General features: G+C 39.7%; 1 protein-coding gene across 7 annotated transcripts in view; it reads left to right on the forward strand.

Annotated features, from left to right (window-relative positions):
• Positions 1-19,328, forward strand: part of KIAA1549 (KIAA1549 ortholog) — a 142,079-nt gene extending 122,751 nt beyond the window's left edge. For 3 of the 7 annotated variants that reach the window (XM_040544970.1, XM_040544972.1, XM_040544971.1), the window contains 8 exons: positions 433-638; positions 2,289-2,512; positions 3,356-3,500; positions 5,140-5,469; positions 6,363-6,415; positions 11,104-11,249; positions 12,996-13,150; positions 16,996-19,328. In XM_040544970.1, coding sequence (XP_040400904.1) covers positions 433-638; positions 2,289-2,512; positions 3,356-3,500; positions 5,140-5,469; positions 6,363-6,415; positions 11,104-11,249; positions 12,996-13,150; positions 16,996-17,250 — 1,514 coding nt within the window. In that variant the 3' untranslated portion in view covers positions 17,251-19,328. The remainder of the gene's footprint in view (positions 1-432; positions 639-2,288; positions 2,513-3,355; positions 3,501-5,139; positions 5,470-6,362; positions 6,416-11,103; positions 11,250-12,995; positions 13,151-16,995) is intronic. The other 4 variants (XM_040544974.1, XM_040544973.1, XM_040544975.1 and 1 more) reach the window with 2 other exon arrangements.
• The last annotated feature ends 647 nt before the right edge of the window (positions 19,329-19,975 follow it).

The following is a 19,975-nucleotide window of genomic DNA, read 5'->3' on the forward strand; positions in this document are numbered from 1 at the left end:
TGGTCCTATCATTTAATAACTGCATTTGCCATGTGACATCTCTTACTGCTCTGCTCTTTTAAACTCCATAGAGGAATTTGCATCTCCATAAGTACTGATAAGAGGAACCATTAGCAGTATGTACTTGAACAGCCTTTTATGGACCAAAGTGGATTGAGACTGAGGATTTGCAAATGCCAAGAGCTTGATTTACAGAAATAAAGAATGACAGCTCACCTTCTGGAAGTGTAGTGGGAAAATGTTTATACATTACAAACTACTGGGCCAACTTGTTGTATGCTAAATGTGAATCAGCTGGAAGACCTAAAGGACTAATTAAACACAGATGTGAAATATTTCAAAGTCTGATAGCATAGAATCTGTAGAGCTTGACGTTTGACTGAGATAACCCTAGCAGCGCCACTTTACTCTGTATTTGTTCTGGTAATTCAGGACCTCCTCAGACAAGCAGTGGAAACGAGCAGCACTCCTCAGCCTCGATCTTTGAACATGTGGATAGGATGTCACGTTCCTCAGATGCAAGCAGACGGGTCCCAAGCAAGATCCAGCTGATTGCTATGCAGCCGATGGCAGCACCTCCAATTCAGAATTCTGTGCTTTCTGATCGAGTAGCAGAGACCAACAAAATTAATAAAGAGGTATCTGTTAAGTGCTTTGAATGTCTGTGGAAGAATACGTGCCCAGCAATGTGGGAAGTGAAAAGGGTCCAGTTTCTTTCTTGTTGTCAGGACTTATTTCCCAGGGAGTGGAATTTTAGCAAGTTATAGGAATAGGAATAATCTTGTTTCCATACGTAGAGATAACCTTATCTGTTTTAAGCATTGCCTAAACCAAAATTTAAACACTAAGAAAGGAGACAAATTGGCAGCATACCTTGTGTTATCATTCTTTTCCTAGCCAGCAGGACAAGATTTGTGAGAGTAGTGTAAGAGTTGGAATGCCTAGCCCACCCTGGGTTTCATTCTGCACCACTCTTTTGGCTTTTCAGCAACTCAGGTTGTGGGTTATACAAACAAGTTATTTCAGGACATTCTAGGGTGTGAATTTGCAGCACATTAATTGTTTCCAACTTAAGATGTGTTTATTAGCCAGTGAACATGCAGAAACTTCCTGCCTTTTCTGAGGCTCAGGTTACTGTAAACAGAATAAGAACATGCCTGGGACATTAGTAATGTGCTGTAAAACCACGTCATATACTGCCTGACATTACTCTGTATGTGTGGGTCCTGTTTTTTGTATGGGGTGTAAGATGGCATCTTCCCATAATTCAAAGTAGAAGACTGATGAAAGCTGTAACTTAGTTGTGTTAAAGTACTGTGTTTCTCAGGACCTTACAGAAGAGAGGTAAATGTATATATGTAGTATGCATAGGCAAAGAGTGTCCACAAAATAGAAGTTTGATTATATTGGCAGAAGACTAATTCTAACGAAATGTAAAGAGTAAGTCTGTCTTGTGTCCCTGTTATGTCTTCTGGGGATTTTCATTGGAGAAGCCACAAAAATTAGTTTATTTGTTTTTCAATTTACTGCTGCTGATGTGTTCCCAAATAAGTCCAGCACAGAGCAGTTGTGGCCTGATCTGCTGCCCAGGTCTTCTCCATTAATGATAATGACTTCAGTGACTGTTGGGCCAGGACGTACAAGTGTGGTGTTATGATGGCTTTCCTCAGATGATGAGATGCACTCCAGGGAATTTGAAAAAAGGTGGGAGGGGCATAAAAGCTTATCCTGAAAGTCACTGTAGAGCTGAGAACACCACATCCAGCTAGGCACCTGGGCTCTAGTGTTGCTGCTACATTTCTCTATAGCTAGCAGCAACTTCTCATGCTCAACAGAGAGGTCAGCTAGTTCTTTAAATTCTTGCTCCTTACATGATGAATGTCATTAAAGGGAATGGGTGGCAGACTTGAACGGTATTGATCAAATATCTCTGATAAGCAAATGTAGCTTGTATTGATTAATCTTATTTTCTTAGAGTGGTGTCACTTCTAGCAAATGACACAACCTTTTTGTGTTTCTCTTGCCATTTATTAAGAAATTGCCTCCTGTCTCTAACATGCTGTGCCAGCGATCACATTATGTATAATAGTATATCTACCTGGGGAGATAACTAATAGAAAGTGTATTTACAATTTGTGTGGTTTATTTTAATCTGTCAGAGATTTTGAGGGTGACAGGGGGTCAGACAGTGAGGTGAGAAGGAGAGGTTTACAGAAGAGCAGCAAAAAGATCTGCTTGCAAAAACTATACAAAAAAATGCAGTTGATTTATTTTCCTCCTCCTTTTAGATACAGACAGCCCTAAGGCATAAATCTGAGATTGAGCATCACCGCAATAAGATTCGTCTTCGCGCCAAGCGCAAAGGGCACTATGAATTTCCAGTGGTGGATGATGTGGTGGTGGTTGACTCCAAAGAACAACACAGAATATATCGCAAGGCACAGATGCAGATTGACAAGATCTTGGACCCTGGAGGCAGTGTGCCTACTGTCTTCATAGAACCCAGGAAGAGGTAGGGATTTCAAAGACAGGAAAGTACAATTTTCTTTTAGGTTCAGAGTTCAAAGTACCTGTACTTCTGAGCTTTCAGAGCTTAAAATCATTTTGACCTTCAGCTGAATTTGAGTTGGCTAGGTGAAAAGATTGGAGTGGTTCCAAACATTTTTGTTTCAGTATGTCAGTATGTTTTGTTTTCAGATTTCTTTTACAAGAGATTACTTTTTACATATTCCTTTTAGAAAATGAGGTGTATTTGTTAGCCTCACAGACCTACCTTCCTGGGCTCTTATTTCCAGAGGAGGTCTTCTCTGGGATCTGTTTAAGGCTTATGGATAGTGGAACTTTTTTTCCAGAGTGCTGGTACCCTGTGACTGCTTCTACTCTGAAGGAAAGTAGGTTTTTCCCAGCTCTGTGTGTTCTTCAGCTGGTTTGCTATAGTAGAGTTTACCACAACATGCCAATCATATGACCCTGGTGGTAATAGTCTGTTCTGCTACTGCAAGTACATCAGACATTGGTCTGGGAGGTGTGGGGAGGCAGTAGGGGAGGCTTAGAAGATGGATGTGAAAAGGAGGTGACACTGGAGAGCGTTTGAGTGAGGAGGCGGGACAGTTTGGAGGGCAGATACTATGGCAGTGATAGTGGTATTAGGAGAAGCTTGAGGAAAGAGATTTGGGACTAGCTAATGGGACTGGGATGAAAAGCTGCAAAAAGGAAGAGAGACATGAAATGTGAATGGGCAGAGAAGTTCAACCTTGAGTAGGATGAGAATAAAGTACAAAAATAAATGTGATTACCTTTGTCTTGTTTTTGTTGTTTTTTCTCTCTTTGCCTTTTTGTTTTTCTTCATATTAAGCTCTCGTGCAAAACGTTCTCCCAAGCAGCGCCGGCGACATCAGATAAACGGTAGTCCCATTGATGCGGAAAAGGACAGGTTAATCACAACTGATAGTGATGGGACATACAAACGACCTCCAGGAGTCAATAACTCTGCATATATTGTATGTATGTCTCTTAAATGACAGGAGAGTTCTGATCATTGTAATGACATCTGTGATTTGGGAAGGTTTTCAGCCTTCTGTCTGTGGTCTGTGTGGCTAATTTCAGATGTGTGTAATTAACATGTAAATCAAAGTGAAACAAGGACTTCATTGGCAATCTATCAGTATGAGGTAGTGAAATTCTGCCAAGTATTCCTTGATATTGAAGAAGCCAAGAACTAAAACCTTGTTTTCATTAATGCTGCTATTATGAACATGAAAGTGTTTGGCATGTTCCACAATAAGTTGAACATAGCTTCACTCTAGTACAATTTGCTAGATGTTATGTATTCATGTGTTACAGAAAAAATTAGCCTTAGCTCTCACAAAGTGAAAGACTTGGTTCTTTTCATGAGAAATTTTATTGCATTTAAAATATGTGAATTAATTATTAATGAAAGAGTAACGTCTTTGTACTGCAGTAACTTAAAACAATTCCAGTACAATGTCATGCAAATTAATTTTGTTTCCTGTTTTTAAAAAGGCAGACACTGGAGAATGCTTCTTTTCAGTCATATCCATGTCATAGTCTGTATTTAGGCATCTTTAACCACTTCTAAGCAGATTTCATTAAGGCTAATGCCAATATTAAAAACCCCTGGACAGTGTTCATCTTGAAAGATAGTTTAATTTTAAGAATTTCACCATTAGCTGCATATGCAGTCAAGTGGCTACAGTGTTGATTTCTGTGGTTTCCCTCTGTATTCAAACAAGAGTGTGATGATTTTAATGCCATGCTGCAGCAGAATGAATTATCATCTGAAGCTATTTAATTAAGACTTGTCACACAGTAAGCTCAGCCCCTTTGGCATCTGTAGCGAAACAGTACTCAGAATACTAAGCTCCTGATGAAGCAGAGGCTTTTGCATCTTTATGACTGATTTTGCAGTCGGCATGCAGTGGCAAGAGTGAGCTTTGATAATAAGTCTGCTGCTGCAAAGCTCGTTTAATTTCCTGTTACTGGTAAACAAGAAGCCCGTGTGGTAAGATCCCAGGTAGTAATTGCAGTGCATGCCTCAGCTATTGCTGCTATGAAGCACTTAGGTGAATCCTGTTCAGGTGATGCACCCAGGTTCAAGTTGCATGCAGCTAACCACTGCTTAACTGCTCCCTTTGTGTGTTTTTCTAGAGGGCAATAATTGTTTAATATCACTGCAGATGTGGTCAGTTGTAAGCTAAAGACTGAGTTAATTTCTTGGAACTGCAGAAACTGCAGAGAATTCAGAGATACAGACAGAGCTGATTGGCTTTTTTCTGGGTGGAGTAAATTCTCACTGTGTGACTTTACAAACATGCTTGCAAACTGCATGATTTCTGTTATACCTAAGTAACTACTGAGCAGAGAATTTCTGCCTTACCTGAGATCAGGGTATTTCAGATTGCATGAATGAAGCATTTGAACAGCTGGTGTTGTGTCTGTATGTGCAGAAGTGGGGAGAGTAAGGGACAGATTTTGTCCAGTGCTGGCACTTGTGCATTTTATCTCATTCTGGGTCTGGCAAAGAGAGTGTTGGTCAGACTTAAGGCCCGCAGGGGCTTGGAAGCTGGCTGATCAGATCTCCTGTCTGCCTGTCCTTCACCTTCTTTCTGTTTTCTCCAGTCTGATCCGGATTTGCCTCCTGATCCTCATACATCATCTTCAGCAGATCTGGGGAAGTTCCCCGGCTTGCCTTCCCACCCAGTCTCCCAGTACGTCCCACCGCAGCCATCCATAGAAGAGGCTCGGCAGACCATGCACTCATTGCTGGATGATGCCTTTGCCCTGGTGGCTCCCAGCAGCCAAGCGGCCAATTCCACAGCCGTCACACCACCTGGGGTCTCTGCAGGACAGCCGGTAAACAACACTCCTGCTCGAGCAGGGAGGGGAACCACTTGCACCCAATGGGGATCACCTTATGGTCCAACTCGGGCAGTAAACATCCCATTTAATGTGAGTGATGCAATGTGAAAGGCTTTTCTGGGCAGGCAGTTAGCACCAGTTGAGCCGTGATCACTGTTGTTTTGCCCTTTCTGTCAGGGCTTACCACAGACGTGGAATAGTTTCTGGAACTGGGAGAGTTTTGAAATGGCCATCACAATATGGTGATCTTTTGTATTCTTTTTCCCTTTTCCGATCCCAACCACAAGAGAAAATAGGAATTCTTCTCTAGGATAGTTTTTCTGTTCTTCTCAGTTATGATCTTAAACAGATCGACTTTGTTATGTCCAAGAATAATTTTTTTTTAATACATGTGCTAGTATGTATTTTGACAATGAAAAAGATTATATTGTTCTTAGATCATGTTTTCCAGCAAGACATCCAAACACTTTCAGAATGTGAGGGATAGGGAACCAGTATTTCTATGTGTAGTACGTTGCATTTTATGGAGCACTGAGACACACACAGGTAATATTTCAGGTCATCTTGAGTTCCACAACAATTGAGTTTCAAAACCCCACCGGACTCTTGAGTTTGAGCCCTGTGGTATCTCTGTTGCAGTCTGATGCTGGTTGAAGGTTTAAAAAGTTTGCAAATGCAAAGCTTAGCTTGCTGAAAGTTTTAAGCTAAATAGACATTGGAGCACTGCTTGATCTGCAAATGAGAAAAGTATTTTTGAGAGGTCTTTAAGGTACGTAAAGACAGAAGAGACTGCTGTCCTACTGTAACAGTGCTTCCCAGGCCTTCTTATGCCACAGGGTTTGTAAAACCAAGCTGTTAAGGTTGCAGTCCAATCACACATAAAGGCCTAGTGATCTCTGCAATTCATCACTTAAAAGGCTGACAGTGGACTTCCCAGGGTACACATTTTGATTTTAATTCATTTGTTTTCGTTCTTCTGACAGAGATATGTGGAATTTGGAATGACTCCGCCAGCAGCACCAGGTCTCCTACCAAGGTAGCTTTTCACTCGTGGAATTATCATTTATTATTTTCTTTTCAATTCCTACAGAGTTCTTACTAACACTGTTATATTATTATGCAAAGTACCGTATAAATGGGAAGTAACAGGAGTCCAGATTCAGCCTGTGTAATTTATTTATGTGGCATGAATGACACATGCATGCTGTGTGGAATCCAACCCTTCATTAAAAAGAAATGTGTTTCCTAGCCCCTTGGCTGTAAAGGTGTCCTTCCAAATACTGAGTAAACCATTGAGTTTCAGCTTTTAGAGAGCCTGAAACAGTTACTCCAGTGCATGTACATCTCCCAGTACTCTCGCTTTCATCTTGTTTCTGTAGCCTCAGGGCAGCACTCACTTGCAAAAGCTTGCAGATGACTAACAGATTTGTTCTATTTTTAACCAAGTTAACAAATTTCAGAGCATGGTGACCCTCACAGCAAAAGCATGCCTTGTAGGCCTATTGCTATAAAATAAGGGGGGAAGAACAGATTTTCCATCTTCTCCTGGCCTTAGTGTGGGAGAATTGCATAAAGAGAAGAAACAGTTGTCCAAGCCACTGTTAATTCCACGTTTGGTGCCTATGTGCTAACTACACATGAAGTTAGACTCTTGAGTCATGGTTACCTACTGGGACCACACTTGTCTCAGACTCTTAAAGCTGCTGCAGCCGAGGTGGTAAAAAGGTGCCCTCATACTGCTCTCTCATTACCTTCTTACAGCTCATCGTGTGAGATGAAACACCACTGATATTTGTGTCATTCATAAGATTTCATCTAAAGTCTTTACTGCCTTGAAAACTTGGCATACTTTAGCTTCAAAATGAATACAAAGAACTTTCCTTTATCCTTTGTTCTGCAACCCTGTTTTGAAAGGACCAACTAGAAAAGGTGGAATCTCTAAGCACATTTTCTCACCTAGGTCTTGGCCAGAGCTGACAGTTTCAATGTGAGTGGAGCATATATGAAATGGCATAAAGTATGACATGCAGTGCATTTTTTTTTTAATTTAGGTAACCTTGAGGATTATGAATTTTGTGACTGCCAACACAAAGCATAACCAACTGTTTATTTCTGGGGATTTTCTCTTTGTTTGCCTGATACAGATTTAGGGAAAACATGATAATTTAGTTGTGGAAGTGCTGTAACCCATGTTAAAACACCTGAGCAAGTTGGTGTCTTTGCAACATATTTTTTGTTCAAATGTTTGTCAGCCCTTGGTGTAGGCACTCTGGACTTCTGTAAGTTACAAACTAATGACATCATTATTTAGGTAGTTCAAACACAGGCTCTGCCAGTGTCGGCAGATTAAGTTAACAATCTGCAAGCTCATTGACCTTAACAGGAAGAATTCCTTAAAATTTTCATTAAAATAAAAGATTTCCTAAAGCTTGGTCAGTAGAATCATAGAATGATAGAAAGGCCTGGGTTGAAAAGGACCTTAAAGATCATCTAGTTTCAACCGCCCTGCTCTGGGCAGGGTTGCCAACCACTAGAGCAGGCTGCCCAGAGCCGCATCCAGCCTGGCCTTGAATGCCTCCAGGGATGGAGCATCCACAACCTCTCTGGGCAGCCTGTTCCAGTGCCTCACCACCGTCTGAGTGAAAAACTTTCTCCTAATTTCTAACCTAAATCTCCCCTGTCTTATTTCAAAACCATTCCCCCTTGTCGTATCACTATCTACACATGTAAACAGGCATTGCCCCTCCCATTTATACCCTCCCTTCAAGTACTGGAAGGCCACAATGAGGTCTCCCCGGAGTCTTCTCTTCTCCAAGCTAAACAAGCCCAGTTCCCTCAACCTTTCTGCATAGGAGAGGTGCTCCAGCCCTCTGATCATCTTATTGGCCCTCCTCTGGACCCGTTCCAAGAGCTCCATGTCCTTCTTGTGCTGGGGGCCCCAGGCCTGCACGCAGTATTCCAGGTGGGGTCTCACAAGAGCAGAGTAGAGGGGGACAATCACCGCCCTCTCCCTGCTGGCCACCCCTTTTTTAATGCAGCCCAGGACATAGTTGGCCTTCTGGGCTGCAAGCGCGCACTGCTGGCTCATGTCCAGCTTCTTGTCCATCAGGACCCCCAAGCCCTTCTCTGCAGGGCTGCTCTCAAGTTCTTCTTTGCCCAGTCTATATAAAGACATGGGATTGCCCCAAATACCTGGGAATGCCCCAACATAGAAAACATGGAAACATGAAAAACATGGAAAGAGTTCTTCTCATGGTTGTAGAATGGGTTTTATGCTCAGATTCAGAAAATGATGATAAGTAAATTGATAGAAACAGTGTACTAACTAGAGGAACTAAAAATGACCCGAGGTCAGTATGATTAAGAGGCATGTATCAATGTCGTAGTCCATTGGCTTAAATACCCAGTGCATGGAATAGTAGTTGGGTAAGTTACTGTTCCCTTCTCTGTACAAATGCAGTCAGCATCTTTAATGGGCTGGAACCAACTTGGGTAAAAAAAATTTAAATGTGAAAGACCTAGGTCACATATCAGCTGTGTAAACATAAAGGCACAATGAACAGGTTTGTTTGTTTGTTTTTTTACCAGAAAAATATCACATAATGCAACAGAGATGCCTAGCTATAGTGGCTTGATGGTGTAAAATTGATTCGGGAGGCAGTTTCTCCACAGTTAATTTAATAACTGGAGATTAAACCTCTTTTTTTTTTTTTTTTTTTAACATGCGAAGATAAATTGAAGGCTCGGTCTCAGTCTGGTAATAGGAAGTAGCACTAAAAAGCCTGTATTATACAGATTCAGAGATGTATCCCATTTTGTATTCTTCTGTTGATCTCTGCTTGACTTTAAAGAGTAGCTGTATCTATCTATTAAAAAGATTGAGAAGAGAAGGTAGTGGGTTATTAAACTTATACCTTTCAGCTACAAACCCATCAGCAAGAAAGGATAGGATCCTGTCCTCTCAGAAAAACTGGCACAAAAATAATACATTTGCAGTAATGCTGAGAAGGTATTTTCTTTAAAGACATCATCAAAAATTGTAATAATTTATCAAGATTCCAACTCTACATTATAGACATTAAGTGCCAGATGATCACATCCTTTGCTGGTTGCAGTGATTAAAATAACAGAAGTGACACTGTTAAACATTACCTACCCATTCAGGCATTTATTTTAATGAGCTCACAAGTCTGGCTGAGTATTGTTTCTTCTGGATCCACTGAGGGGACAGTTGGGAATGTATGCAAGGGAGGTGGGGAGATTCTGGCGGTTCCACAATGGGATTTCTGCACCTTGAACCCTTTACACATCCTTCATTTAATACTACTTGCCAGGTAGTTAGAGCTTTATTTTACAATTACTTGTTTTAGTTTATTATGCTCTTATTCGGCTTTATTAGACTATTTATTTTTATCTCAGCCTTCTTTGTTATCTGGTTAGCTGACCATCTTTGTTATACAAAAGTGGTCAGCTTTCCAAATAAAGCACAAATCAAGAATAGGTTGAACTAGATGCAGTCATGGAATTTTCCTGTTTAAAAAAAAAAAGGCAAAATGGAGGTGTTGAAGAATGGACTAGGTAGCAGTCCATAGATAGAGTAGTTTAGGTGCTACTGTGGTAAAAGGAATATAAAATTAGGCCCCTGTCCTCGCTTAGTGTAACCTCATGTGCTTGACTTAGTGTGTTTGTCTCACTTTGTTTCTTTTATAATCAGCCGTGAGAGACGGGCTTCTGCAGAAAATGATTTAGTGAACCTAACCTTTTGCTTTGAATATTTGTAATGGCTGTTGCGGAGCATGTTCCTTTCCTTAAATCATACCTGCAGTTTAAGAGAGATTAGCCTTGTAACTAAGCACCTGAAGTTTAGGTGCTCACACCTCCCCCATAATGAAAGGAATGAATACTCCTTGAAAACTCAGCAGCCGTCATTCTTTTAAAACATACCTTCTCCATGTCAAGGTTAAGGGTATGCTAATAGGAAGCACAGGGAGAGCAGCATTTACATCTCCTTCTCTGTTCTTGTTCTGTGAAGGAATTGTAGGGTTTCTTTTCGAAGTCCCATTACCTGGGCACAATTAATGAAGATAGATTGACGACAGGTTCTGTTGTTAATTCCTCTCATTAAATATATACCAGCAATGACTATGAGCACCAGTCTGAATTGTAGAAAACATTAGTTTTAGTATATGTTGCATCTCTCTTCATACGTGCTAATGACAGGTGTCTGTAGTTTGAACCTTAGACAGCAAGATTTTGGAAGTTTCCTCGAAAATGTTCAGAAAACTTGATGAAATAATAATTGTTCATGAAATACACATGTAATACAGTTTGTATGGTTTGATTTAGACATAATTTTTATGCCCAGCAACTCTTGAGGAAGATTCAGATATGTTGCTACAGTAAGCGGCTTCATCACTACTGGCCTGGTTCTTGTGTGTTGGGTTGTTTGTGTTTTTTTTTCCCCTGAAGATACATTTTTCTCCAAGGGGAAAACAAGGTCAGCTTTTTCCTCTGCATTGAGGAGACTGCAACATGTGAAAAACACTTGCATGAAATTTTTGGTAGAGTTTCTAGGTCATTTTCATCTGTGATGCAGGACATCAAGGAGGAAAAAAAAGTTACTTCAAAGTCATCACAAATAGGTGTTGTATGAGGTATACTTGCACAACTGTTTTTAATTAAGCTGTTTACTTTTTGTAATCTTGGGTCCTTTCTTTTCCCCAGGCAGAACTTTGGGCCAGGTTTTCTTCAACCGGCGGAGTTAATGCACCCAGACCAGCAGCCACCCGAGGCTCATTATTCCTCCAGAGGAATATACTCAGAGGAAATGCCATCAGTGGCACGACCACGACCAGTTGGAAGCACTGCAGGTACACTTAAGTTGAACATGCACTAAAATAGCAAATCCTTCTCCATATCTATTCTTACCCTGAGATCACCATTAAGACATAACTCTTCTTCAGGTACTATACTTGAAATGTGGCCCCTGTCTTCACTGCCAAAAAAAATAAAATAAGTGGTCACAAACAGAGATTAACTTTACAGATATGTAGGACCTTGCAGAAAAAGGCAGTGCTTTGCCACTTTTTTTTAGTGTCTTACAAGCATTGGTAATTTCCTTGGTGCCAAATTATATAATTGATACATCCCAAATAAGCCTACCAAAAAATAATAATTCAATACTTTGCTGCTTCTTTGTTTCTCACTATTCTTCATAGAAATGTATGCATAAAAGCAGGGTCTTCTAGTTTCTGAAGATATCTACTGCTGCTGTCCCATGTGAAATCATCTTCACTACTTCGACAGTGAGATAATTTCCATAGTGCTTATGAATGCTATCATGAGTAAAATTCTAATGTCATATTGCAATTAAGCAGCAAACACTGATTCTAAGAATAAAATGTTCTATTACCATGCAAATGCCACAATTATTTTTTTTCCCAGACAAATGTTTTCTTTTTGGGGATTTGAAAAAGACTAAAAATACGATCATGTACTCATGAGTCCTAATTTTGATAGTTGCTCTCCTCTCCCTTTAACTGTTAAATGTATGAGAATGACAGAACTGTAGTGACTGTTACAGTTTAATGATGATGATTTAGTTCTCTGATTCACACTATTCTCTAATGTTCGTGCATCTTTTGCTTTAAAGTTTGGGGGATTTCAGATGATTAGTTACTGTCCTTCAGCATAAGTATGTATAAATATCAGGCTTCTCAGTTAATGGTTGTTTTTTGAGGGGAAAATATGAAAGCGAACTAACTGTACATCACGTAAATCAGTGGTTTTGTCTTTTCCTCCCTTTTTGTACATGCACACACGCACGCAGAGTTATCTGTTATGTATCTGTGGGTTTATTAAATGTTTCATTTCTGTTGTATTTATAAAATAAATTTTGTTTCCCTGTGGGAGGAAATTCAGGAAAAAAGAAAGCTGGCATGCTGTTCCATGTCTCTTACAATTAATGGTGGTGGCTGTCCTTGTATGTGTTTGAAAGCAGTGGGGGGTGGAGGGGAGTTAGAAAGGAGGAGGTTAGCTTTCAGGCCGAAAGGAGATACAGTGTGTTCTGACCTTCTTGTTAGTCAGCGACAGCATTGTTTAATATTTAACCATAAAGCAAAGCTGCAAGAACTACACTTTTACATAGTCATGTATTTTATTCTTGTGAGAGATGGAATAGAAAGTAGCCTAGAGAGTTAGAGTCTTGCCAGTGTGATGCAAATGTGGTTTATTACGGTAGCAAATATCTTCTCTTTGCTGCTAAGTAATTTACATTAAAACATTGCCAGGGCTTTCAGTAAGTGTTGTTTGAAAAGGGCTGGCATGTTTTTGGAATGCAGTGCAGTCCATGCCTGAGATGCACGTATCTTAACCTCTTCCTTCAGTGCAGTGACAGTGAAAAGCATCACACTCAAATGAACTGCACAAAATGCACACAACTTTTCCTTCTTTATTCTATACTGATAGCCTTCTTTCTGCTGATTTTTTTTTAAATTACACAAACAGAGCTTCACTTTCTTCTTGTCTCCTGCTTCCAACAAGGTTTTATGTTGCCATTTGTCTGCCCTGCAAACTTGACTGTGTATAAAGATGAAAAAACAATATTTGCTTTTAAGGTTCTCAGATACAGCACCTCACTCAGGTGGGAATTGCTAGCAGGATCGGAGGTCAACAAGTGGAGATCCCCTCAGGCAGAGCAGGGCATGGCCAGCCGGGGGGGCCAGGGTGGCCCCAGTACCGTGGAGAGGATGAATATGCTAGGCGAGATGCAGTGAGTACTGTGTTACACATTTGCATAGTTTCCGAAGTAGTGATATGTTCGGGTATTTTTTTTTTCCTGCATTACTGTTTGGAACTTTTTTCTCCCTGGAATACTTTCAGTTGCTTCTCTGACATTCTTTGCTTTGCTCTTCGAACCCTCGTTAGCTCTTCTAACTTTTGCTTGCTATTCTTTCACATTCGCTTCTCTCTAACTGCTTTCTCTCACTTTACCCTAACCCTTTTTTTTTTCTTTACTTGAGGCCTTCATTCATTAATTGCAGTTCACCCAGTTCTGCTTCTGAGCACCAGCAGAGGTGGATACTGCTTTCCATTTCCTTCTTTGAAATATGCCTTTGTATTTTGCGATCATTTAAAGTAGAAAACATTGAATTAAATTGTCCCAGACTACCCTTCTACTTTGTATTATTATAGTTCTTTTGTCTTCTATATCAGTGCACAACAGCAGGAGTCAGGGCCACGGAATAAGGCACATACTTGCACATAACAGTAGAGGTGTTCCTAAACAAATAATTTTCCTACCTCAGTCAGCAGGATGTGGTAAATTAATATGTATTAGTTTATCATTGTTTCCTAGGCAGCCGTCGTGATTCCAAGTTCTTGGCAGTGCTGCTTCTCGAAGCTGACATTTCTGATTCTACCAGATGTGTGGTGAGGTTGAAGATACTGTGTGGCATTTCCAAGAAAGATCCAGTTGCCTGCTACCAGTCAGTGTTTGATGTACTTGCATCTTGAAGCAGACTGACCTGCAACAGCTTTACTGTAGTACTCTTGAGAGCAATGCCTTTGTGCTCCTTCATTTCCTCCCTTCTTATAATTACAATTTTTCTGTTTTCTTTCTTGAGAGAGGAAGGAAGATTTCAGCCTTTTTGCATACTTAAGGCAGTTTAAGTTTGTTAGATAAGCCCTTAACTTGTAGCTTTCTATACTTAAATAATTACTTTCAGAGTTTGGTTTCCTTCACTTGGACAGAGCTCTAAATTTCTTTCTTCTTTTTGGAAAGGAGAATTTACTTAATGATAGACACATTCCTTAAGGTACATTATTCAACTTGGCAAAACATTCTTAGCAAACAGCCTTCCTGTTCCTTCATTCTGAGCAAAAACATTAGCCTCTGCATGTAGGAAGGATAGACCTGGAGTGTTCTTTCTGCCATGAACTTGAAAGGGATCTGCATTTGTGTTCCTGCCATGGCGCTTTTCCTCGTGGTATTCTCACCTGTTATTCTACTGTCAACACCTGATTTCCCATTGGAATATGACCTCTCACTTATGCCACCTGACCCAAAATCAGTGTGCAGGTTACCATCAATTCACCTTCATTCTCCCATCTAGAAGGCCTACGCAACCAAGACGATTTTAGTATTTCCTTAGCTCACAGGAAACACAATACAGAGCAATTGGTCACTTGAGCAGCAGATAGCAAAAATCTAGTCACATCTAATTGGCGACTTATTTTTGTATAATTTGTAATATATACTTATTTATACATATATACATGTATGTGCATGTATATATTTATACATAAAATTCAGTTGAAATTGGCACAGTTCAGCTGTTATTATGTGGAGATGATCAAATGCACAATGTGACCTCATAAATCTTCATTCCTTAAGAAGTTAACTAAAAGAAGACTCAAAGATATTTTTGTCTATTATTTTGTACTACTGTTAATTATATGGAAGTTTAAATACAAAAATATAATTTATGGATGCTATATAAAACTAAATATTGTTACATATATAGTGTTACATAGTACATAAACCTGTATTTCTATTCCTAAAGAAATGTTTAAAAATATGACAAAATTTCTTCTAGCTTTCCTATCCCTAGTTTGCTATTGTGGTCTAGTATAGGTTAGGTTTCCAAAGTAATCTCTGTTTTTGAAAGTTCTCAACCTGTTTAATTATGGTGTTATATATGAAATCACAAAAATATATATTTCTGGTTTTGGGAGCTATTTAAGAAAATTTCTATAGCCTTAATGTTATAAAACAGCCACTGTCCTCAGCAGGTATTCTTCCTCATGTCTGCTAAGAAGCTATTCTTACGGTGCTAACTCAATACAGTATGAGATAGGAGCCGCATCATGTAGTATATTTTAATGTGAAAGTAACCTGAATGTAGTTTAGTTTGATGTTAAGAGTCATGTGTCAAGGAACGTTTGTTTTTAATATTTTTGATGTCATCTCTTTTCTATAAACCCACAAAGTACTTGTCAGGTTTGCTAACTAGACTCCACTTATGAATTAGTTTCAGGTTTCACTGCCAAATGCAGTAATTTTGAACAATCAAGAGACCTATTCATTCCTTTCTAATACTAAAATCTCCTTCCTTTTATAAGAAGTAAGACAGGATGTTACTTGGAAAATCTTCTTTACCTATCATTCTCCCATTAAAGCTTCTTTTCCTCTTAATCTCTCTTCCCAAATTAACTCTGCAATTGATCAGGGCTGCATGAGCTATGCAACAGAGTCAGAATCTATTATTAGTTCAGTCCTAAGCCAAATTGCTTGGATTTCATTCAGTTGTATTATGAGAGATGTTAGGCAACATACTCCCATGCATTTTTGTGTTCCTTGCACGCTGCTGCTACAGTGTCTCTAGGTCCCCCATATCCTTCCAGTCTCAGCTTTGTAATCCCTTCACTCCCCTCCCCCTCATCCCCAAATCCTCTTCTAGATGACCTTGCTGTCTTTTCTTCCCTCCCCAGTTAGCTCTCTCTGCTGCTACTTCAGGCTTATCTGCAGAGGTTACTGCTCACTAAATTGTGATAACTGTGATCTGAACATGCTGCAGCTGGATACTCCTTGTTGGAAGGGGATTGTGCTGCTTTCCTCTGAGTCGTAGGTTCATTAAGGCATGTTCAAGCAGCCTCAAGTCCTTGGTGTCCAGTGTTTCCATCTGGCTGCCTCTCAACCTTCACAGATACTCGGCAAGAGGAAATGATTGCTTTAGGGATATCAGCTGGAATTTAGATTTTTCAAAATGTACCTGGTTTGTTTCCATACTGGGAGTTGGTGCAGTAACCTAGTGTACTGTAAATTTATGATTTATTTTAGTGTAAGCAGATTTTTTTCCAGATAGACAAGCCCATAAACTTAGGATTCTGTTGTGTTTCTCTCATGTTTCATTAAAGAATATATGTTACTGAACAAAAACAGAATTGATCCCTTTCTTCCATTAAACAATGGTTGTCCCTAAACTGGGAAAGTATTACTCAGATCTGTAGAACTGCACTGAGTGTAGAAAAATGCAGTCTTTCTGACTAGAGTCATTTTTGCCTTCTGTTGCTTCTCCTGTTGACCGTGTTTTCCTGGGCACAGGTCACTTACATGGTCCTTACAAGTGTACAGTCTGGACAGGCAAGCCAGACAGAGAATGGGAAGGTGAAAGTAGAAGCATCCCTATTTTATAGATGGTACGAAGGAATTACAACCAGGAAGATGGTGATTTGCCTATTGTCTTCTAGGAAGTTGATGGAAAGGCAAGGAAAGAGAAGCCAACTCATTGACTTCCAGTTCTGTGTTTTTCCCCAACTCCTTCCATTTCAGTTTCTAAACATAACAGACCTAGAAGGGAGTCAGACTTTTTAATGGATGTTCAAAGAGATTTTAAAAATCCCTGAACCAGCAGGGATGTCCAGCAAATTTGTGTATGCTTGTTGTTTGTGCTCCATAAGAAGAATCACTCATTCATACAACAAAAGAACAGTGGCAGCAGATAGAAGCATCTCCATGCTGCTTTTCCTCTGTTCTTTGCCTTTTTGCTTTCTTGTCTTTTCTGGGATTATCATATTTATTCAGAAAGTACAATAACGGTTTCTGCCTTTTTCCAGACGCATATGCATGGACACCAAGAATATTCCTCCTCACCAGTATTCCAGATGCCGAGGACTTCAGCCAGGCAGCCTTCGGCACCCCCTGCTCAGCTTCCGCACAACAGCCTTCAGGGCCAGGGCCTTTGCTACACCACCAGTTCCACTGAGGACCTCCAGCCAGGTCACTCTTCAGCCTCTCTTATAAAAGCAATTAGAGAAGAACTTCTACGACTTTCTCAGAAACAGACAACAGTGCAGAACTTCCATAGTTGATTTAGCATTCCCTTGCAAATCTGCCAGGTATCTGCTTCCTATGGAAGCAAAGACTTAAAGGAAATCACCAATGTTGTTCTCTCAAAAGAATGGACTTTCGCAGCTCTTTAAACACCACTCTGGAAAAAAGAAAAGGCAGCAAAATGAGAAGAGTGTAAGAGAGACAGGGGACAAACAGGGAAAATCATCAGTGTCATCGCAAGCAATGTTAATTAGTCTGCTGTTACTATGGTGCTCCTCTTCTCTTCCTACCCTCATTCAGTCTAACAAATAAATAAAAAGTTAGGTCAAGAAGTCAATACTCCAGCAACAGAAAAATCCCAGGAACAAACTCCAAGTGTAGTAACTCCTTCTTCTAAGGAAGAAGGCAAAGGTTTGCATGAACTGAAATGACATTTTGCAACAGAGTACAAGTATTCTGATCTCTCCAGTGCTTATGGGGAACTGGTTTGTGTTGCTGTTCTTCAAGATTACAAACTGTATCAGCTCTAGGATGTTGAAGGTGTAATCCCACATAAGAATCCCTTTGATTGTCAATAACAATAGGACTGTTTAGAATAAAAGGCTTTATGAGCTACTTGTAACAAACTGGAACAATAATTGTTATAGCTCTAACCTTCCGAATGGAGCTACCCTCTGCACTCTTCCTTGTTTTCCTTCTGGTGCTGAAGCTTCAAGTGTTCCTTCATCTTCAATGTTTGCAAAGTGAAACATTGGCCTTGTATAACTACAACAATATCCATAGACTTATTCAGGCTGGAAAAACAAAGCAAAGCATCCAAACAGAAAGGGCTTGGTATTTAATTTGTTCTAAAAATCATTGAAAAATATTCAGCCACAGTTAAATTTGGGGAAATGTGTGTATATAACTTTAAAAATTATATATTTGCATACTACATGCTCTTGTTAGACCGGCAATAAATTATTGCCACTCTGTAGTTTGCTTTGTGGACAGAAATCAATCCAGCCTGACTGGTACAGGGTCACCAGCATTGTTTTAAATTGATGTCCTAAATCATTGCTTATGTTTGGATCTGAATAATTTTAGTGAAAGTCAGTGACAGTTTAGAGCATTAACATAGGCTTAGAGTTGCAGTTTGGAGACAGTTTCTATATTTATACTTGTTCCCACTGTCCCTTTGGACAAAGGGTAAGCATTGTCCCCATGGTAAAAAATGGTACGTGCCATGGAACTGTTGTCGCTGTTTTTTCCAGAGTTTTAATTTAATATTAGCTATGAATTTACTAATATTTGGCCATTGCATAACTGTAACTGACATAATACATATGAAGATTTTACTTACGTCGTGATTTGTTGGAGTGTTTTTATTTTCAGATCAGACTGTATTAAGCTAACAAACCGGCACTGAGATGGAGTGGGAGCTCAGTGTTTGTGAGAAGGCTTGGGAGCCTTGCCCTAGAAAAATGAAAAGCAAAGCTACTTGGTGCTACAACATGGGCATTTCAAACACTGTAGAAGATGGTAGTAGCCAAGGAGATCATTGGGCAGTTGACCAGGGTAGGCCTTAATGGCATAGAAATAGCATTGGTAAGATACAGGTATGTAATGCTCTTTTATTATGGTGTTCTTTGGCTACCAAATCAGTTCCTGGTTCCAGTGCACAGTTCAGTAGCTGCAACAAGACTAGCTCAGACTGAAATGAAAACAGGTAGGAGGATGCCATGGAAGAACCCTATGTACTTTGTTCATGAATACATACATAACATCATTCGTTGCCAAAGCCAAGACTAGGAAGCAACTGGCTGCTCACTGACATGATAAAAACAATGGCATGTTGCTTCCTTTCTTTATTAGGAAACTAAGATATTTTTCTGTTTACCTATGATTGTCAGAAGGCAGTATGAAATTGTTTGAGGAACTTAATGTAGCAAAGCAGTCTAAATTCATTTCCAGTTCACTGGTCAATACTTAGTCCTCATGGGTACTGGTTGAGGTTTGGATGGAGTCAGAACACCTGCATGGTTGTGAACAGCACTATTTACAGGTCATTTTTTAAGCCTTTTGTGTAATAATCAGTTCTAGCGTAAAAATAAAGAAACAGTTGTTTTCTGCCAAATTTGTACATGTGAATGTTGCTGATACTTCTGAAAAATGTTGGGTTTTGCAAAATGAAGATTGTATCAGGCAATGTTAATCTTTGAAAATGCTGAAGACTGTTCCTAAGTGTTCCCATTAAAGCCATCTCCTTCACAGCCCAGATCCTTCTCCAGCTTGATTCTGCAGTGAAGTCAGAGGCCAGTGCTTATAACATTAGCACATTGTGACTTCATTTCAAGAAAACGTGAGTTTCTAGAAAGCAAGTTCATTGTCTGACTTGAAGGAATATGTAATCCTTTGAAAGTTAAAGGTACTTATGCTATTTCTAATTCACTTCTGCTAGTGATGGTGATGCTATTATAATATTTCCATCCTTTTATGTTTGGAAGAGTATTGTTTTTCTTTTCAGTCCCAAATCTTGCAAAGAACACATACAAGACAGTTAGATATAGGTAAAGAAAGTGGTTTTTGCCGATGCAAAAATCCCTCTTTGAAACCTTACAATTTCACAGAGAAGACAGTAATATGTAAGTTGGAATTCAGCATTTGTTTCTGCATGAAAAAAATCCGTGAATGTCTCAAATTCTAACAATCTGATTAATGTTTCTTCATTAGTGCCATATGTTCACTACTCTGCTCTGGTGCAGCCTCTCCTCAAGTACTGTG

Source organism: Cygnus olor, chromosome 1, assembly GCF_009769625.2.
Source record: "Cygnus olor isolate bCygOlo1 chromosome 1, bCygOlo1.pri.v2, whole genome shotgun sequence".
Classification (NCBI taxonomy): domain Eukaryota; kingdom Metazoa; phylum Chordata; class Aves; order Anseriformes; family Anatidae; genus Cygnus; species Cygnus olor.